Source organism: Solanum dulcamara, chromosome 5 (genome assembly GCF_947179165.1).
Source record: "Solanum dulcamara chromosome 5, daSolDulc1.2, whole genome shotgun sequence".
NCBI lineage: Eukaryota > Viridiplantae > Streptophyta > Magnoliopsida > Solanales > Solanaceae > Solanum > Solanum dulcamara.
In genome coordinates this window covers 2,135,111-2,154,498 of record NC_077241.1, presented here as the reverse complement: position 1 = coordinate 2,154,498, position 19,388 = coordinate 2,135,111, and the positions used below count along the sequence as shown (strand labels likewise).

Below are 19,388 nucleotides of genomic sequence, written 5' to 3'. Positions count from 1 at the left end.
TTTTTCACGTCAAAACTGTTGGGTAATGTATTTCTAATACTTTCCCTTAATTTCCATTGAGTAATTTCGTTTAACTTCAAATTGTGGATTTCAAATTGGGCATTTTGGTTTTTCAAGAACAATGTAAATTTGATTTTCTAATGATTTTCAACTCGTTTTAACTCCATTTTGAAACAGATTTCACCATTAGATTCCTTATTGCTTGGAGAATGTTTTCATCCAAAAATAATCAGATTTCGAGTTCAATTTTCGATATGTCTCGTTCTTTGGAGGTTTGTAGGAAAATGAAAACGAGAACAGACACCGAACTGAATGTTACCACACTGGAGGAGGATGAATCTTGGCAACTGTTTGTCAAAAATGTGGGAGATGATGCGAATCTGGAGCATATTCAACCATTGGCAAAGGAAATTGCAAGAGAGTGTGGTGGTTTACCTTTGGCAATTACTGTTATTGGAACATCTATGAGAGAGAAGACAAGGGTCGAGCTCTGGAAAGATGCTCTAAAATCACTTAGAATGTCAGAACCTCATAACAAAGACATAAAAGATAAGGTTTACAAGGTCATTAAGTGGAGTTTTGATTCTTTAGAATATCCGGATATTGAATTATCCTCAGAGAAAAGAAGCAAACATGTGAACAAAAAGAGAGGTGACATTCAAAGTTGCTTCTTGCATTGCTCCTTATATCTGGGGGGTATTTCAACAGATGAGCTCATACGTTGCTTGTGGGCAGAGGGGTTCCTTGGTGAACATGGCACATATGAAGAAGCCTACAACAGGGGAATCACAATGATTGAGAGTCTAAAAGATGCCTGCTTGCTAGAAGCTCATAAGATGTATTTTTTGAAGATGCATGACGTGGTTCGTGATGTTGCTATATGGATATCTAATTCCTTTGGGGATGAACACAATTCTTTTATTCAAGCTGGAATTGGGTTAACTGAGACATCACATATTAAAACATCTGCTTCTCTCAAGAGAATATCTTTCGTAAGCAACAAAATTGAACGTCCACCTGATAACTTCACCAAATGCCCGCAGACAACAACTTTACAGCTGCAAAATAATGATCGCCTTTGGGAAATTACCCATAAATTTTTTTTTGCATTTCCATCCCTACGAGTTCTGAACCTGAGTGGTACTGGTATTAGAGCACTGCCTTCTTCCATCAATTGTTTATGTCAACTACGTGCTCTAATATTACAAAATTGTCATTCGTTGAGAGAGTTACCACCTATCGGTGATCTTCATAATTTGCTCTTGCTCGATTGTGCTAATACAAGGTTACATTGTGTGCCACAAGGAATAGACGAGTTGACAGATCTAAGGTTATTAATTCTGCCAGGAACTGATTTAAAGAACATCAGCAAATGAATTCTTTTCAAACTGTCAAGCATTGAAATGATAAATATTCTGGATGGCCAACAGTTATCTAGGAATTTTCTTCTTGGACCAACTTGTTTTGATGAGATATCATCTCTGCACAATTGGACTTCTCTTTTTATTAAATTAGATAGCTCATCAATTCTCAATAGAGACCACACCTGGATGACTAGATTGAAACAATTTCGCATTGAAGTTGGGGATTATCCAATGCGAGTAAAATTCAACAAGTCAGCAAGGATGATATGTGTCCATCAATGTGAAAATTTCAGTAAGGGAGAGTTGTCAGGCATGTTACAGTTTGCTTCAGATTTTTACTTGGAATATTGCAAGGGTCTCAGGAAGATGATTGTTGTCACGCTCCGGGATGGTACCCTAGACGTGGCCGGCACTCGAAGACCATTGCTGGTCCCCAAGCGAACCACTTGATCCAATCACACATCCATTCATATCAATCAATCAGCGGAAAGTTTAAAATAAAGAAATAATTTAGTGAGCAACTCAAATCATCAATCAAACTCAAATAGTAAGGGCCATGGGCCAACAAATCGAACTCCAATCTATGTCGTTAAATAGTTTGACAAGAATAATTCAATAAAATACTCAATCGACCCATCACTATCTAGTCTATGAAGCCTCTATCACCACTATCTAATTGGTGCCAATGACAGGTTCATGGCTACCTCAAATCAGAATGAAATGACTAACTCGATGCAAGAATAACTTAAGTGGTATCCTCTGAATGTAGGGGAGGACTCACCAATAAGCTGAGTGTGAACAGATCCTCAACGGTGCGCCTACTGATGATCTCTTAAACCTATCTCTGCATCATGAAATGATGCAGGTCCAAATGGACGTCAGTACGTGGAATGTACGAGTATGTAATATGGCAGAATGAAACAATACCGGTTCAAATATCTCAAGTCATAAAGATAAGAGATACTCAATCAAGGAGTCATAAGTCTAAAATAAGAATACAGTTTAGACAGAGACCAATCATATACCATCCAATCAAATCCAATCATGTACAATACAGTTCAATCAAATCATATACAATCTAATCCAATCCAATCATATACCATTTAATCCAATCCAATCACATATCATCTAATCCAATCCAATCACATATCATCTAATCCAATCCAATCACATATCATCTAATCCAATCCAATCACATATCGTCTAATCCAATCCAATCACATATCGTCTAATCCAATCCAATCATATACAATCAACTCAACAATAAAGTCAAAGGACTCAATTCAATAGATATGCAAATTAGAATTTAGCAATAATTTACAAATCAACTCAATCAGATACAATCTCAATCAAACCAATCATATCAAGCACAATCCACTCAATTGGGAGTTTCTCTAACCGACAACAATCCCACCACCTATAAATAGGTGATGCACAACAAGCCACGTCGTTTCCACATCCATCCATACCTTGCCAGGGCATGAACGGATCAACCAATCATGGTGTGACACCTCAAAATTTCTACGCTAAGATTCGGACCATTCTTCTTTTGTGTATAGGCTTGAACTCGAAGGTTTCAAATTTTATATATGATTTAGGATCAATTACTAAGTATTTAAAGTGTATTAGATATGATTTAAGTCATAAGGGATCCCTAAAACCAAGCCAAGTCCAAAGAATTCCTCTTGGATAAGTTTCCGGATGAGTCCGTATAAGGGTCAACTTCAAATGGCTATATCTCCTAAAATATAATGATTTGAGTGGTCCATGATCTATCAAATTAAATGTCTTTGAGTCTTCTTTCCAACGCCACCAAGATTGCATTTTTCCGAGTTTGGAGTCAAAAGTTATGCTTGGTTGAACAGAGGGGTCCGTGACAGGTCCGTGTCGCGGACCTAAAGCGAACTTTGACGATTTTTTTCCAGAGTTCATTTTGTCGACCAGAAAGGTCCGCGTCGCGGACCTGAAGCGAACTTGTCCTGATTTCCAGATTTCGGAGGGGCATTTTGGGAAAATTTCCTAACACCTATATATATAACTTGGTCACATTTTGGAATGATATTTTCAGTCTTTTGCCCCAACAAAGAACCCTAAACCCCATCCTCTTCTCTCTCAATTCATCTCCAACAAGAAATCTTTTCAAAAAAAAAACTCAAGGATTCAAGTTCCCCATTGAAGACCTAACATCGCAGGTACATCCCTGATCAGTCGACAACACTGGAACCACACAACCAGCTGTTCAAGTCAGGGCTGCACCACATACAAAATGCATGTTACACATACTCTGTCCCTCAGCTTCCTTAACTATAACCCCAAGAAAGCTAGCTGCTATGGCTCCATTTATTTCCTATCATTTCACCCCCCTTAGCTGTTATTGTTGTTGCTACATAACTCCTTGGACCTACTTGGTACGATATGACTAAAAAGGGCAAAGATGAAAAGAATTTCCTCAACCCATGCGAGATAGAAGGTTCGTATACTTGTTCTCAATGTAGCTATGCCTAAGTCGTAGCATAATTGAATAGGACTAGTGTAAGTTACTTTCTTGTATTCTCATGGAAGGGGAGAGTCTCCCTCATTTATGCTTTCTTAGTCGATTTGTATCAGGAGGAGTCCTCTCATAGGTTTACTGCTTTCTAGTTATAGTTAGCCCTTTTTTGTATCGGGGATGAGTTAGCCGACCTTAGTAGGTTAGCCGACTTATGTACCAACATAGGATCGGAGGTAAGGCTTTATGTCCCCCTCTTTGTATTTTTCTGTTTTAATTTTATGTTAAGGCTTGGGGGTGATGCTCAACCCCTGACTGTGCACGAGAGGTGGGAGCCTCGTGTAGGGTCTGTTCCCAAAAAAAAAAAAAAAAAAAAGACCTAACATCAAGGTTTCTTCAACATCTACTCTAAGGTATGTAAGGCTACTCAAAGCATGGGCTGAGTCCACCCATGTGCCCTACATCTTCTTTGAGATTGATTGTTCATAAGAATGGAGTTTATTGATATATTTATGTCCAACTAGGTCTTTTTCATCTATTAACCTAATTTTTATTATGTTGATGTTGTGGAGTCAAGAAAGTTATGTGCTACATGTTGGTATGAGTTGATTGAGATGAGAGGTTAAACATATTTTGTTGATTTTCTTAACTATGTTAAATATGTTAACTTTCTTAAATATGTTGCTCATCTTGAATTGTTGATTTAGAAATCTTGGAGTTTTGATGAGTCCCAAAAGATTTGTTAGATGAATAGAGGGATGATTGTATAGGATTGTATGTTGTTATAAATGCATATTTAAACTACTTTTGAAAGATATGATTGGGATTGATCGGATAGTGTGATTGGGAGAGGTTAGATTGTGATAGAATTGATGATTTGACAAGGTTCCAAATGAGACTTGTTGATATGATTTGATTGAGTTGATTGGATGGAGTTTTATGAGCATTGAGTCTTGGGAGGAGTATCGAGCACCGAATTGGGTAAGAGTAAGTAATAACTCGAATCCAATAACTACGTCGCCAAACGTAGGAGGGGATTGAACCGTTAAAGTCGGATGCTTCCCCAAAATTATTGTCTTGACATAATAGGGCTTGGTTGGATTGGATCCATGATTGGTTGATTCATTCATACCCTGGAAAAGTATGAATGGACGTGGCAACAACGTCGGCTTGTTGTACTATCACTGGCTCATAAGTGATGGTTGTCGGATAAGAGAAACTCCCATATAGGTCTTGATAGTACTCTGAGTCGGATTGGGTTGAGTTGTATGTGATTGGTCTCGCCTAAACCATATTCTTGTTTAGACTTAGGACACCTGATTGAGTTGTTCTTCTTCCTGAGTTGAGGTTCCGAATTGGTTTGATTCTTTCTTGATGTTGTTCATTCGGCCATTTTACATACTCGTACATTCCACGTACTGACGCCATTTGGCCTGCATCATTTCATGATGCAGAGACAGGTACTAGAGATCATCAACCGGCGCACTGTTGAAGATCTACTCACTTTCAGCTAGTTGGCGAGTCCTCCTTGTTTCCGGAGGATGTCGAGATTATTTTTATGGCTTTGATATGTTTCTCTTATTTTGATTTTTGGTAGCCATGGACTTGTCATTGGCACCTCTTGGATTGTTGATAGAGGCTTCATAGACCAGAGTGTGGAAATGTTGAATTGTTCGTTTTGACTAGTTTCATGTTTCTAGTTGTTGATTGGAGATGCGTTTGGCCTTTGGCCTTATTTATGAATAGTATTCTTTTGATTTGAGTCTTCCACTGATAGAATGTGAATGAATGAAAGTGTGAATGGACCAGGTGGTTGGCTTGAAGGCCAGAAATAGCTTTCGAGTGCCGGTCACATCTAGGGTACCCTCCCGGGGCGTGACAAACATGGTATCAGAGCCAAGTTCAAGAGTCCTAGGGAGTCTATGAAGCCGTGTCTAGTAGAGTCTTGTTAATGGGTGTGTTGTGCACCACACTTATAATCAGGAGGCTATAAGACATTAAGAATTGTTTCCCTTCTTTCATACTCTGGATTCGTGCGATAGAGTTAAACTCTATAAAGATTTTTTTCTAATTCGTGCGTTTATACGTTGCAGACAATGCCTCCAAAACATACCGCAAGTCAAAGGAACTCCATCCGCACAGAGGTACCACAGACAGAAACGCCCCTCCAAGGACTAGGGTCCAACCTACAAGATATATTGAGGCACCTCAAATGCCTGTTACTCAACCTGCACCAACTTCGGAGGCAGAATTTTGAGGAGCGATTGCTATGCTCACTCAATTAGTGGTTGCCCGCAATGGTAACCAGAGTTCGCCAACTCTTAGCTCTAGTTCTCAAGAGTCGTCTGCTGCCATGAGGATTAGAGACTTTCTGAGGATGAATCCGCCGGTATTCACGGGTTCTAAGGTTGATGAAGACCCTCAGAATTTTATTAATGAGACGTGAAAGATTCTGAAAGCGATGCACGCTACAGAGATCGAGGGAGTTGAGTTGGTGTCTTATCAGCTCAAGGATGTGGCAAATATCTGGTATAACCAGTGGGAATAAAGTAGAGGTGAGGATGCTGAGCCTGCTATTTGGGATGAGTTTGAGGGAGCCTTTCTTGACCACTTCTTTCCTAAGGAATTGAGGGAAGCGAAAGTGGAAGAGTTTGTGAATTTGAAACAAGAAGGTATGACCGTTAAGGAGTATAGCCTAAAGTTCATCCTGCTGTCCAGATATGCTCCAGAGATGATCCCAGATATGAGGTCGAAGATGAGAAAATTTGCCTCCGGATTGGGAAGACATGTGAAGAAGGAGTGCAAAGCGGCATTGTTGATCTCTGACATGGATATTTCCAGATTAATGGTGTATGCTCAACAAGTGGAGGATGAGAAGAGGAAAGACAAGGAGGAGCATCTGAGCAAGAAGGCAAAATCAGCTGGGCATGAGAATGAACAGAGGTAGAACAAGGGCAACAGGTCCTTTTTCCAGAAGAGGTCTTCCAACTATGCCTCGTCCACCGCAAGTGCACCTATGCTGCATAACAGGTATGATCGGCAGGGACAGAGTCACCAGAATTTCAGATCCCAGGGTTCTCAATCCCAGGCTAGCGTGGGTCAAAGTTCGAAGGGAAAACCACCATGCGGTAAGCTCCACTTGGGAGAATATAGAGCGGGAAGGGCTGGGTGTTATAAATGCGGCCAGGTGGACCATTTTCAGAAGGAGTGTCCAACATGGGGAAACAGAGCCCAGTATTCTACCACCGCACCATCAGCTAGAGGTAACCCGAGGGGTACCACTTCAGGTACGAGTGGAGGTACAAACCGTCTATATGCCATGGGTAGTCGCCAAGATCAGGAGAACTCCCCAAACGTCGTGACGGGTATGATTCGAGTCTTTTCTCTTGACTGTTATGTTTTGATGGATCCGGGTGCCACACTATCTTTTGTGACTCCTTACGTGGCTAGTAAATTTAATAAAATTCCTGAATATCTTCTTGAGCCTTTCAGTGTAGCTACTCCTGTCGGTGATTCTGTCTTAGCTGAGAGAGTCTATAGAGATTGCACTGTGTCAATTCATCACAGGGATACCTTGGCTGACTTAGTTGAGTTGGACATGGTTGATTTTGATGTGATCCTTGGCATGGACTGGCTTTATGTCTGTTATGCCTCTATTGATTGTAGGACTCAGATTGTCAAGTTTAAATTCCCGAATGAGGTTGTCATAGAGTGGAAGGGGAGTCTTGTCGTGCCTAAGGGTAAGTTTATTTCCTACCTTAGGGCTAGAAAGTTAATATCGAAAGGGTGTATTTATCATATTGTTCGAGTGAAAGATGACAATGTCGAGTCTCCATCCCTTGAGTCGGTCCTGATTGTTAACGAGTTCCCTGAAGTCTTTCCTGAAGATCTGCCCGGAGTCCCTCCTAATAGGGAGATCGACTTTGGGATTGATGTTCTACCTGATACTCAGCCTATCTCCATCCCTCCATATAGAATGGCTTCGGCTGAGTTGAAAGAGTTGAAAGAACAGTTAAAGGATTTGTTAGACAAAGGATTCATTAGACCGAGTGTCTCACCATGGGGTGCTCCTATCCTATTCGTGCGAAAGAATTCTTGGTTATGTCTTTTGGGTTGACCAATGCCCCTGCAGCTTTTATGGATCTCATGAATCGAGTATTTAAACCATATCTTGATATGTTTGTGATTGTATTCATTGATGATATTTTGGTTTACCCCAAGAATGAGGAGGAGCACGCCTATCATCTTAGAGTCGTCTTGCAAACTCTAAAAGAACAGGTATTGCATGCAAAATTCTTCAAGTGTGAATTTTGGCTTGCATCGGTGGCTTTTTTAGGCCACATTATATCTGGAGATGGTATTCAGGTTGATACTCAGAAGATTGAGGCAGTGAAAAATTGGCCCAGACCCACATCCCCAGCAGATATAAGAAGCTTCTTGGGTTTGGCTGGCTATTATCGAAGGTTTGTAGAGGGATTCTCATCCATATCATCATCATTGACCAAGCTGACCCAAAAGAAGGCTAAGTTCCAATGGTCCGATGCTTGCGAGGAGAGTTTCCAGAAATTGAAGACCAAACTGACCACTGCTCCTGTTCTAACTTTGCCCAATGGAACAGAGGATTTTGTGATCTATTGTGATGCGTATAGAGTTGGTTTGGGATGTGTGTTGATGCAGAGGGTAAAGGTGATAGCCTATGCTTCGAGACAGCTTAAGATTTATGAGAGGAATTACCCAACTCATGACCTTGAACTGACAGCTGTGGTATTTGCTCTTAAAATTTGGCGTCACTACTTGTATGGAGTGCATGTTGATGTGTTCACCGATCATAAGAGTTTGCAATACGTCTTCAGCCAGAAAGAACTCAATCTGAGGCAAAGAAGATGGCTCGAGCTACTCAAGGATTATGATATGAGCATTTTCTACCATCCAGGTAAAGCTAATGTTGTTGCTGATGCTCTTAGCAGGTTGTCTATGGGTAGCACTGCCCATATAGAGAAGGGAAGGAAAGAATTGGCTAAAGAGGTGCATAGACTAGCTCGATTGGGAGTTCGGCTTGAAGAGAATAATCAAGGCGAAGTTAATGTTCAGGATGGGTCTGCATCCTCACTCGTAGCAGAGGTAAAAGAGAAGCAAGACCAAGATCCCGTTCTTCTCCAGTTGAAGGAAGTTGTTCACAAACAAAAGGTGATGGTTTTTACCAAAGGGGGAGATGGTGTGTTGAGGTACCAAAATAGATTGTGTGTCCCATATGTTGATGATGTTCGAGAAAGGATTATGGCCGAAGCGCATAGTTCCAGATACTCTATTCATCCTGGCTCTACAAAGATGTATCATGACTTGAGGGAAGTTTATTGGTGGAGTGGAATGAAGAGAGATATCGCGGAATTTGTTTCCAAGTGCCCGAATTGCCAATAGGTTAAAGTTGAGCATCAAAGGCCATGTGGGTTAGCTCAAAATATAGAAATTCTGGAATGGAAGTGGGAGATGATCAATATGGACTTTATTACAGGTTTGCCGAGGTTCCGAAAACAACATGATTCGATTTGGGTGATTGTGGATAGAATGACGAAATCAGCTCACTTCTTGGCAGCTAAGACTACTGACACCACAGAAGATTATGCAAAATTATATATTCAGGAGATCGTCAGATTGCATGGGGTCCCCTTGTCTATCATCTCAGACAGAGGAGCTCAATTCACTTCCCAATTTTGGAGATCCTTTCAGAAGGGACTGAGTTCAAAGGTGAATCTTAGTACAGCCTTTCATCCCCAGACAGATGGCCAAGCGGAGCGCACCATCCAGACATTGGAAGATATGTTGAGGGCATGTGTACTTGACTTCAAAGGAAATTGGGATGATCACTTACCTCTCATAGAGTTTGCATACAATAATAGTTATCATGCAAGCATTCAAATGGCTCCCTATGAAGCTTTGTATGGGAGGAGGTGTAGATCACCAATTGGGTGGTTTGAAGTTGGTGAAGTTGAGTTGATTGGGCCTGATTTTGTTCACCAAGCTATGGAGAAAGTGAGAGTTATTCAAGATAGGCTAAAGACAGCCCAAAGCCGCCAAAAATCTTACACCGATGTGAGGAGGAGAGACTTAGAGTTTGAGGTGGATGATTGGGTGTACTTGAAAGTATCACCCATGAAGGGCGTCATGAGGTTTGGAAGGAAGGGGAAGCTTAGTCCTCGATACATTGGTCCTTACCAGATTGTGAGGAGGATTGGGAGTGTCGCTTATGAGTTGGAGTTACCTTCTGAGCTAGCCGCTATTCATCCGGTATTTCACATCTCGATGTTGAAGAAGTGCTTGGGCGATCCTTCATTGGTAGTCCCCATTGATAGTATTGGAGTTAAGGATAGCTTGTCCTATGAAGAGGTTTCGGTCCAAATTCTTGATCGTCAGGTTCGCAAATTGAGGACCAAGGAGGTTGCCTCGGTCAAAGTCTTGTGGAGGAATCAATTTGTTGAGGAAGCCACATGGGAAGCTGAGGAAGATATGAAAGCTAAATATCCGCATCTATTCGTGCCTATCGATGAGAATGTTTGAGGTAATGTCCATTTTCCTGATTTGAATTGATATGTCCATTCTTGAGTTTGACTAGTAAATTATTTTGAGCATTTGATTGGTTGAATGATTGAGTCTTGATTGTTATTTGTACCTCGAGTACATCCTTGGTTTACTCATCATTCGAGGACGAATGATCCCAAGAGGGAGATATTGTGACACCTCAAAATTTCTACGCTAAAATTTGGACCATTCTTCTTATGTGTATAGGCTTGAACTCGAAGGTTTCAAATTTCATATATGATTTAGGATCAATTCCTAAGTATTTAAAGTGTATTAGATGTGATTTAGAGTCATAAGGGATCCCTAAAACCAAGTCAAGTCCAAACAATTCCTCTTGGCTAAGTTTCCGGATGAGTCCGTATAAGGGTCAACTTTAAACGGCCATATCTCCTAAAATATAATGAGTTGAGTGGTCCATGATCTATCAAATTAAAGGTCTTTGAGTTTTCTTTCCAACTCCACCAAGATTGCATTTTTCCGAGTTCGGAGTCAAACGCCACTGCAGCGCCAAGCCTAATGGGCTTAAAAACCCTGCAAGTGCTTTAGTGGCGCGTCGCGCCAAGGGCCAAACTACTGAGGCTATTTTCTGGCGCTATAGTGGCGTCGGGCGCCACTGGAGCGCCAGGCCTAAAATTCCTGCAGTGATAGCCCAGGCCTGAAATTCCTGCAGTGATAGTCCATCGTAAAATGGTCATAACTTTTGACTCCGAACTCAAAAAAATGCAATCTTGGTGGAGTTGGAAAGAAGACTCCAAGACCTTTAATTTGATAGGTCATGGGCCACCCAGTTCGTTATATTCAGAGATATATGGTTGTTGGAAATTGACCCTTATACGAACTCATTCGGAAACTTAGCCGAGACGAATTCTTTGGACTTGGCTTGGTTTTAGGAATCCCTTATGATCCTAAAACACATCTAATACACTTCAAATATTTAGGAATTGATCCTAACTCATATATGAAATTACAAGTCATCGAGTTCTATCCTACACGCACAAGAAGAACGGCTCATGCTTTGGCGGAAAAAAAATCCGGGGTGTTACAATTGCGAACAAGAGTTTTAATAGATTAAAATCACTATACATTAGTGGATGTTATTGTGATTTCAAACCAGCGTTAGCGGAAGAAGGAAGTAGACAGATTGACCCTTTGCCAAATCTGGAATATCTCAACCTCTGCATGATAGATAATTTAATGAGTGTTTCTGATTTTGGTCATCTTCTGTCTCTAATATTTTCTAAATTTTTACAAATTCTACGTGTCCAATTGTCATAACTTAAAATATCTTTTTAACATTGGTACTGGAGTTTGTTCTGTACCGGATCACCTGGAAATATTAAAATTCTCTTGTGATCTGCTGGTAGAGATTTTTTTACAACAACACTTGTCAACTCAGAAATTCCAAGAGTTCGGGAGTTATTCTTGGAATACTTACCTGAATTAACAGCTCTAGATGAACCACATCAGAATACGTCGGAACACGTGGAGGAACTCGTGGTGATAAGGTGCAATGGAATAAGGAAGTTGCCTCTCTCTATTCAAACCTCCAACAACATCAAACTAATAAGAGGACAATCAAAATGGTGGTGCCAATTGGAATGGGATGATGAAAACTACAAGACTAATCTAGAGCATTATTTCCTACCAGGATACTACAGGATCGAAGATGAAGCTACTCCCACTGCATACCAGGTGAAGTGCCTATTAACTTTTAAACTGTCAGTGGTACACTATACTTGATTATTTATACTGAAAATTCATATAGCCAACCTCAACTCCTTGGATTGAGGCATAGTTGTCATTGATTAGTTAGTTTACCACCAGTATGATGAGTATATGAAATGAGCTTAAATGATGAAGTGGAAATTCATAATACTAGAAATTGACTTATTTTCTGTAAAATACTTTCCGTCATACCAAACACACAATCAGATATATATGCATCTCCGACCAAAATCAACAGTGGTTTATCGTTCAAATATTATCAAGTGTGTTGAGCTTGACTCGTTGTTGCCTCATTCAGGAGTGGACTAGAAGAACTATTCCTTACCCGGAGACGTCTTAAAGCTTCAAGTTAATGTTCATCATCATAATACTGAGTAAATTTCTTGTTTTCCACTCAGATGTCTTTTAAGTCTTTCTTTTTCTGCTAATAATTAATTGTTCCTAATTGTTTGAAATTTTTTCATTCTGGTAATGATATTTGATTTCTCGACTATACACTGAGTAATTTCTTGTTTCGATTGTGTTGTGTGATCATCTTGTTAATTTGTAATAAACTAGTATTGCTTCTGGTGTTAAAACATTCTTAAATTGTACATTCAAAATTTAGTACATGAACTTGATTTTCCATAATGATGAGCTATAGTTCCATTTAGGGAAGAAAAACTTTTTGGAACTTAAGTCAATTGGAGAATTGGCAGAGTTATGATTTTTCATTAAGGAGACTCAAAATATAAAGAAATAAATACACGAAGAAGCCAAAGGAGATTCACGCCTCTGTAAATCTACCAAAAAGAGAAATCATTGTTGCTGCGTAGAAAAGTAATAATGCATGTAGTAGTAGTTAAATTTGCAAGTAGCACAAACATTTCTGCTTCATGTTCTGTTTTAGGAGCAAAATATGTGTCACTCTATCTTCCCTATACCCCACCTGTAGAATAACAGTGTTATAACACATCAACTCGTGCCTACTGTATCACCTAGACACTCAACGCTGACGTGTCACATAATTTTGTAGATGTGATCTAGATGATAATTTTATAAGTTAGGAAGTGTTCAACTGACACAATGGAGACGAGATGAGGTTTCTAGATATGCATCCTCAAAGTTGGAATGTTTAGTTATCAGTTGAGACCAAATTAAAATATATATCTATGTAATATATTCGTGAAGTGACACAACAAAAAATATTCTTGTATGAAACCAATCTGTAGTTAATACAAAAAGGCAAAAATAATACTTTTTTTCCCAGTATATTAGAAAATCAGAAATCTTCTCTCTGAAATGCAAGTGTATTCAATGTTATCTAAGGCACATTGCATGACCTATATGTAGTATTCTATACAGTTCTGTTGATATACATGATACATGAATGAGCTCAACTGAACCCACTGTTTTTGACTCGAACTATGCATACATAAGCAAAGAGAGAAAATTAATGCATCCATAAAACTAAGATCAGACTCATTCTCCAGCTCTATGTTATCGCCTCTGGTCACATACAGAAAGTTAGCATGTACCTCAGTATCAACTGTCAAAGCTCAGTTTAACTCTCAATCACAACTCATCTGTGAAGACATAACATCCAAGACAAAGGAGTGTTGTCGAATGTGGAAAATGTTCCATTATCTCTCCCTCATTCTTCTCCGCCGTTCTTTTCGAGTTAGTCTTCTGCAGGCAACTCTTTCTGTCGAAGTACAAAAGCAGTTTCTGCCATCAGAAATTGTGTCATCGATTCATGGAATGGAGGTACTCTCTCTGACTAAATTCCTTTATAGAATGGCATCCTTCTACAGCCAGCTAGTTTTGTTTTTCTAGCAAAGTGGCAGAAGCATTCGATGAGATCATTCCAAGTGCACAAGTTAAGAGAAATGGACCGGCTGCAGCTCTTGAAAAGTTTTGCATATCAACATCCAAATAGATAAGCTCTTAAGGTCATACAGACCGTCAGGTTGGAACAACTAGAACTCGAGGAATTATGATATCTGCGATACTTGAAGTTGGTTGAGCCTGCTAACCCAAATTGAATGTAAAATCATATGGAACAGATCATATCTAGTCGGTGTTGAGTTCCAAATAAAATGCTTCTGTAACATCTTGACATTATTTTGCATGGCCTGGTAACGTCTCAGAGGTATACTTAATAAAATCTCTTTTAGCCTAGGAATATCTTTCTCAGAAACAACCACAGAAAAATCAGTCCAGTTAAGTACTTCACTAAACGGAAGGACGAAATTATCTGCGATGATAACCGGAACACACTCATAATATATTGCCTCAACGATCCTTGGGCTGTTCACTTCATAACCCATCGGACAAAGGCAGTACTTGCTTGATTTCATGTGTTCGGGATAAGACATAACTTTTGAGACTCTATGGGGTAGAAGAGCGTAAATTCTTATGGATTCATCTTTGTCCCTCCAATATTTGAGGAGTTTGGGACGTACCGGACCGTGCATATTTCCAGCGAAAAAGGCAAGAATCGGGCGTTGCGACACTCTCTTTCCACCGAGGTTTCTAAGAGGCCGCCTGGGATTCCTTATAGTGGTCTCAGGAAGGGAAACATCCTTCCCAGCAACAAATATTCCTTCAGATATATCTGCATTGCAGAGAGCTTTTATAGTGTTTCTACTCAGTTCCTCATGATCCTTTAGAATATAAGGTCCCTGTAAGAATTTGTTAAAACATATAGTAAGAAGACGTAAAATATTCGTCAATCGAAAACGCACAACCAGAAAAGAGTTCAAAACATAATAATTGCAAAAAAGGTTTTCTTATTTGTACTATATACTCCCTCCTTTCCATTTTATGTGGCTCACGAAGTATAAGAAATAAAAAAGGACTTTTGAAACTTGTGGTCTAAAACAAGCTAAAGATATTTGTGTGGCTATAAATCATCTCACTAAGGGTAAAATGAGAATTTTAAAGTTAAATTGTTTGTAAATATAGAAGGAAGGAATGTCACATAAATTGGGAAGGTGAGAGCAATTTCTTGTGCGGGAAAAGAACTCTTCTTTTATAACCAACCCCCCACCCACCCGGAAGGTCATTAGTGCACGGTCCGAAACTCGTTGGATAATAGATCCGCTCTCTATCATTCTCCACTTAAATACCAGGTTTTTGTCTTTGACAAGGTTTGATTCCTTGACATCGTCTAATCTACACATCACATGTTGTACTCTTACCACTAGATCAATCAACTCTTTTCTTGTATTAAAGTAAGTCCAACTCCCCAGGCGTAAAAAGAAAATTTAAAAGTTTAGGTCCAAAGAAGAATGCTCATGAAAGAAATAACTAATTTAGCAAACAATATTGATACACATGCATACCCAATCATGGCAAGCAACAAGAAAGTGATCTGAACCACGTGTGCGGTTCCAGAAAGGATACTTTGCAGCTAGCATGTTCACGTAGTTCTGCAGGAACACTGACAACGGCTTAAGATTATGTGAGTTCGGCACATATCGTGCCCTTTGTAACTGACGTGCGCTATATGGCAGATAGAACAGGTGAGCCTTTTGTGGATCCCTAGTCACAAACTGGCGACTATCCTCCATTAGCTTCATGAACCATCCCTCGGATGAATAAATTCCTCTAAGATAAGGTTGATGAAAAATCGGCCTTTTCCCTTCTTTGTAGATGTAAACTTTGAGTATAAGCTCCATCAACTCATAGCTCCTGGAATGTCAACCTAATTGTGTTTAAAGAAAAAGCTGATTTTGAAACACAAACAGATGACAAAGATATGCGTAGCTTCAATAGCCAATGGTTGTTCCCACAAGTGGGGTATGGCAATAGTCAATGGTTGTTCAGCGAAATAAAACCTAGTCATAAAAAATATATTAATCGGAATAATCTAAGCATAATCTAGTCTATCAGAAACACCCTCAATACCGTTACGTAGGGATAAAGTTTGTGTACACTATATTCTAAAGGCTTTATGGAACAGACTTAAAAACACTAGAAATTAGATATCAAAAGAAGCATTTCATTCCAAAAGCCTACTGGTAAATTCCAACGTCAACCTCAAAACAGCCAAAAATTTCTTCTCTGCGCACAAATCAGTGCCGGTGTATTTACTCAAGGCCCAATCATTATTACTAGACAATATCCAGCACCAAAAACACAGTGATGCTAACAAACATTTGTATCGCTCTCGATCTCTTATCCAAAGAATAAAATAAAAGCAACTCTAAGTTACAGTATATCAGAAGACTTGCCCCAAGCGATTATATACTAGTGGGATGTGTTCAATTGACTACTTTGACCGATCTTCTACCTTCTGTTTTCTTATAACCAAGAAATCCCCCAGGAGAAATGGCGCAAGGTTCAAAACTCAGTGAATTATGGATATGAGCCCATCTTTCTACCCTTCTCCACTTAAATACAAGATCGAACCCATTGTGCGCCTAACTCACACTCACACATCACCGATTGCGTTCTTACCACTAGACCAAAGCCTTGGGGGCCGATCTTCTCGCTTCTGCCATTACCTACTGGTTGCATTTCATGAAAGTTTCCGATTTCTTGGTTTATAAATAAGATTCTTCGTCAGAGGATATCAATATAAATCGTCTGAAAAATAAGCTATCTAAGCATATATAAATCAAATACCTACCTCTTAAAGACGGATACATTCCTGAATAGAGGAGTATACAAGTCCTGATCATCCGTAACTAGTGGGGCATTCTCAATCTCTCGTTTGGCATATGCAAGTGCCTCATCTGGAGGCAAAGATGCTATGTATCTCTGGAATATTAATGCAGTGAAAAAAAATAGTAAGAACGCAAACGAATTCAGTAATATTCCTAAGGAATATAAGCACAACGAAAAACTTACCAGCATATGGTTGGACACGTTTCTAACAGGTGAAGAGGGGAAAATAACTTTATCTACTGCATTCACATGCTTCCTACGTTTCCACTGTCTCGAAACTTGCTCTTGTCTTTGCAGAACTTGCATTCTTTGACTCAGTCCGCCTGTAGAATTGAGTGAAACAACTACGGGGGCATGCTGACTATGACTATACCGGTTATCCGGACTCACTGGAAGTTCCCTTAAGTTCTTTTCATGATTCAAATTTCGGGAAGATGAAATCTCCGATGGTGGAAAGAGAATCCATTCTGTAAGAGGATAAGGAAGTGTAGAAATTTGAAACATTACCCTAAATACTGTCAAAATAGCACCAATGAAAAACAGCTTCTTCCAGTCAATTCTGAACAACAGAAAAGCAATTATTTTCCGCAACAATTTCCTAATCTTCATCATGTTGCTAAAAAAAGAGATACTTTTGCATATCCATTTCAGTCTCTTAGGCAGCCTACGAAGTCCATCCCATACCTCCAATATGCTCCAAGGCTGAAACAGGGAGATCTGTGCACGAAATTTTAAGTTTAAACAAAACATTAGGTACTTTACGTAAGAAGGTGAAGTATTATACACTCATCCACGAATAAAGGCTATACTCTAGGAAACCGACAATTTACAAGGCAGAAATAAAAACTAATTTCAGCTAAACATCCAAGTGCAAAGGACATATATGAATACATTATTAATGTAGATATCTGTCAGTTCACAGTTATTTCTCTCTGTTATAAAACCGATTAATTGGGTTGAACTCCCCTTTATCACTGATTACCAATAAAATAGTAACTTTTAAAGGCAGCCAGACAAGGTAAATCATAAGAATAAGAGTAATAATTGTTGAGAACCAATTCTACTCAGGTTTTGTTCACAGAGACAGGAACTAATCATCCAATAATTAAGAAGTTTGCACTCTATGTATTTGTACTTACTATATAAGAACGCCGTAAGAAACCAAATCATTTAAAACAATCTGACAAAAGGGCAACCCAGTGCACTAAAGCTCCCGCTATGCTCAGGGTCCGGGAAAGGGCCGGACCACAAGGAAGGAAGCACTCTCAAAGTTGGAGTGGTTACTTGTCAGTTGAGGCCAAGTTTGAATATTCATTGAAGTATTATGTCTTCTATGTATATTCCACTGCCAAACAACAACAACAAGAACAACAACATAACCAGTGTAATCCCACAAGTGAAATCTAGAAAAGGTAGAGTATACGCAAACTTTACCCCTACCTTGGGAGATAGAAAAGTTGTTTTTGATAGACCTTAGCTCAAGAAAAAGCATAACAAAGCAAATAATATAGAAAGCATGACAAAGCAAAAGATGAAAATAAAAAAGGAACAACAACTACAATAAGATAGTGTGATAGTCGAGTACAAGAGACAATAGTCACTAATAGAAATTGAAGGACATGAAACTATAGGCGGATTCTACTGGCATATTTTCAAACAAAAAAAACTAGGGACCCATGATTGTGCCTTAAAACTTTCTACCAAATTATCACGAGAGAAAAAATAAAACTCCTTGCATATATAATCAAATAAGAGGTAACAACAACGTCACGTACCCAGTGTAATCCCACAAGTGCATTCCGAAAAGTGTAGAGCATAAGCAGACCTTACAATAAGAGTTAAAAGATAAAATAAAAAGACAAAATTTTGACCACACTAATGCTACCTCCAGCTTCTTAAGTACAAAAATTGTGCCAAACTAATGCTACAAACTTCTAAAATCTTACAAAGATCCTCTCTTTAAGTTAAAAAAAGAAGGTAAATCCCAAGAATTGAAATGGGGTTTGCTCTACAAAATCAAAAATCAAATCTTTATAGTGATTTCTGAATCCAAGAATCTGAAGCAAGCAATAATAGCAGATTGGTTCATCAACATTCATACAAAAATAAGATAAAATTACTGGAATTTGAAATTATCAAACAAAGGGTAATTAAAACTCTATATATATCACCTTTGGTATTTCAAGATTCAAACATAAAGATTTCATGGCCAAATTTACAATCAAAATTAAAATGTTTGATAATTCGAACTCTGTCACATAAATTGCAAGATAAAAAGTACTATTACATACCTCCTTTTTTTTTCCTAATATGTAGGATGCAAATAAACGCTGGAATGTATAAGGAGGAAATTGATGGGAAAATGAATTTGGAAAGAAGAAATTGTAAAGAAAAGAAAGGGAAGGGAAAAAGAAAAGGAAAGGTGACCTTTTTTTTCCTTCCATGATTGCTTGTTTGGTGGTTAGTACCAGTTGTCAACTTGGACTTTTTTATTATATTATTTTAAAAAAAAGTTAAAAACACATTAAAGTATTTGGTATTTTAAGTTTTTATACTTGAGTGAATAAGTCGATAAACATTTA

General features: G+C 38.9%; 2 protein-coding genes across 6 annotated transcripts; one reads left to right on the top strand and one right to left on the bottom strand.

Annotated features, from left to right (window-relative positions):
* Nucleotides 1-254: 254 nt before the first annotated feature.
* On the top strand, nucleotides 255-1,376 carry LOC129889726 (probable disease resistance protein At4g27220). Its single transcript, XM_055965135.1, has one exon. The coding sequence runs from the start codon at nucleotides 255-257 to the stop codon at nucleotides 1,374-1,376; it is 1,122 nt and encodes a 373-aa protein (XP_055821110.1).
* An 11,947-nt stretch (nucleotides 1,377-13,323) lies between these two features.
* Nucleotides 13,324-19,220, bottom strand: LOC129888728 (probable glycosyltransferase At5g03795). Of its 5 annotated transcripts, none has more exons than XM_055963715.1 (6): nucleotides 19,098-19,220; nucleotides 17,946-18,151; nucleotides 16,990-17,523; nucleotides 16,769-16,899; nucleotides 15,480-15,828; nucleotides 13,324-14,816 (listed from the first exon to the last, which is right to left on the bottom strand). In XM_055963715.1, exons 3-6 carry the CDS (start codon nucleotides 17,416-17,418, stop codon nucleotides 14,127-14,129), a joined length of 1,599 nt encoding a protein of 532 aa, XP_055819690.1. In that variant the 5' UTR covers nucleotides 17,419-17,523; nucleotides 17,946-18,151; nucleotides 19,098-19,220; the 3' UTR covers nucleotides 13,324-14,126. The 5 variants fall into 5 exon arrangements, with proteins under 5 accessions (XP_055819690.1, XP_055819691.1, XP_055819688.1 ...); XM_055963716.1 differs by lacking the exons at nucleotides 17,946-18,151; nucleotides 19,098-19,220 and adding an exon at nucleotides 18,582-18,802 and having other exon boundaries at nucleotides 16,990-17,273; nucleotides 17,439-17,523; XM_055963713.1 differs by lacking the exon at nucleotides 17,946-18,151.
* Nucleotides 19,221-19,388: the final 168 nt, after the last annotated feature.

Bases quoted from the DNA above. Each gene is read 5' to 3' on its own strand.
- LOC129889726 (XM_055965135.1), top strand. From the start codon at position 255: ATGTCTCGTTCTTTGGAGGTTTGTAGGAAAATGAAAACGAGAACAGAC.
- LOC129888728 (XM_055963711.1), bottom strand. From the start codon at position 18,623: ATGCTCTACACTTTTCGGAATGCACTTGTGGGATTACACTGG. The intron at 16,900-16,989 runs GTAAGTTTTTCG...TTAATATTCCAG, and splicing joins ACGTGTCCAACCATATGCTG to AGATACATAGCATCTTTGCC. The intron at 15,829-16,768 runs GTAGGTATTTGA...TTGACATTCCAG, and splicing joins AATGTATCCGTCTTTAAGAG to GAGCTATGAGTTGATGGAGC.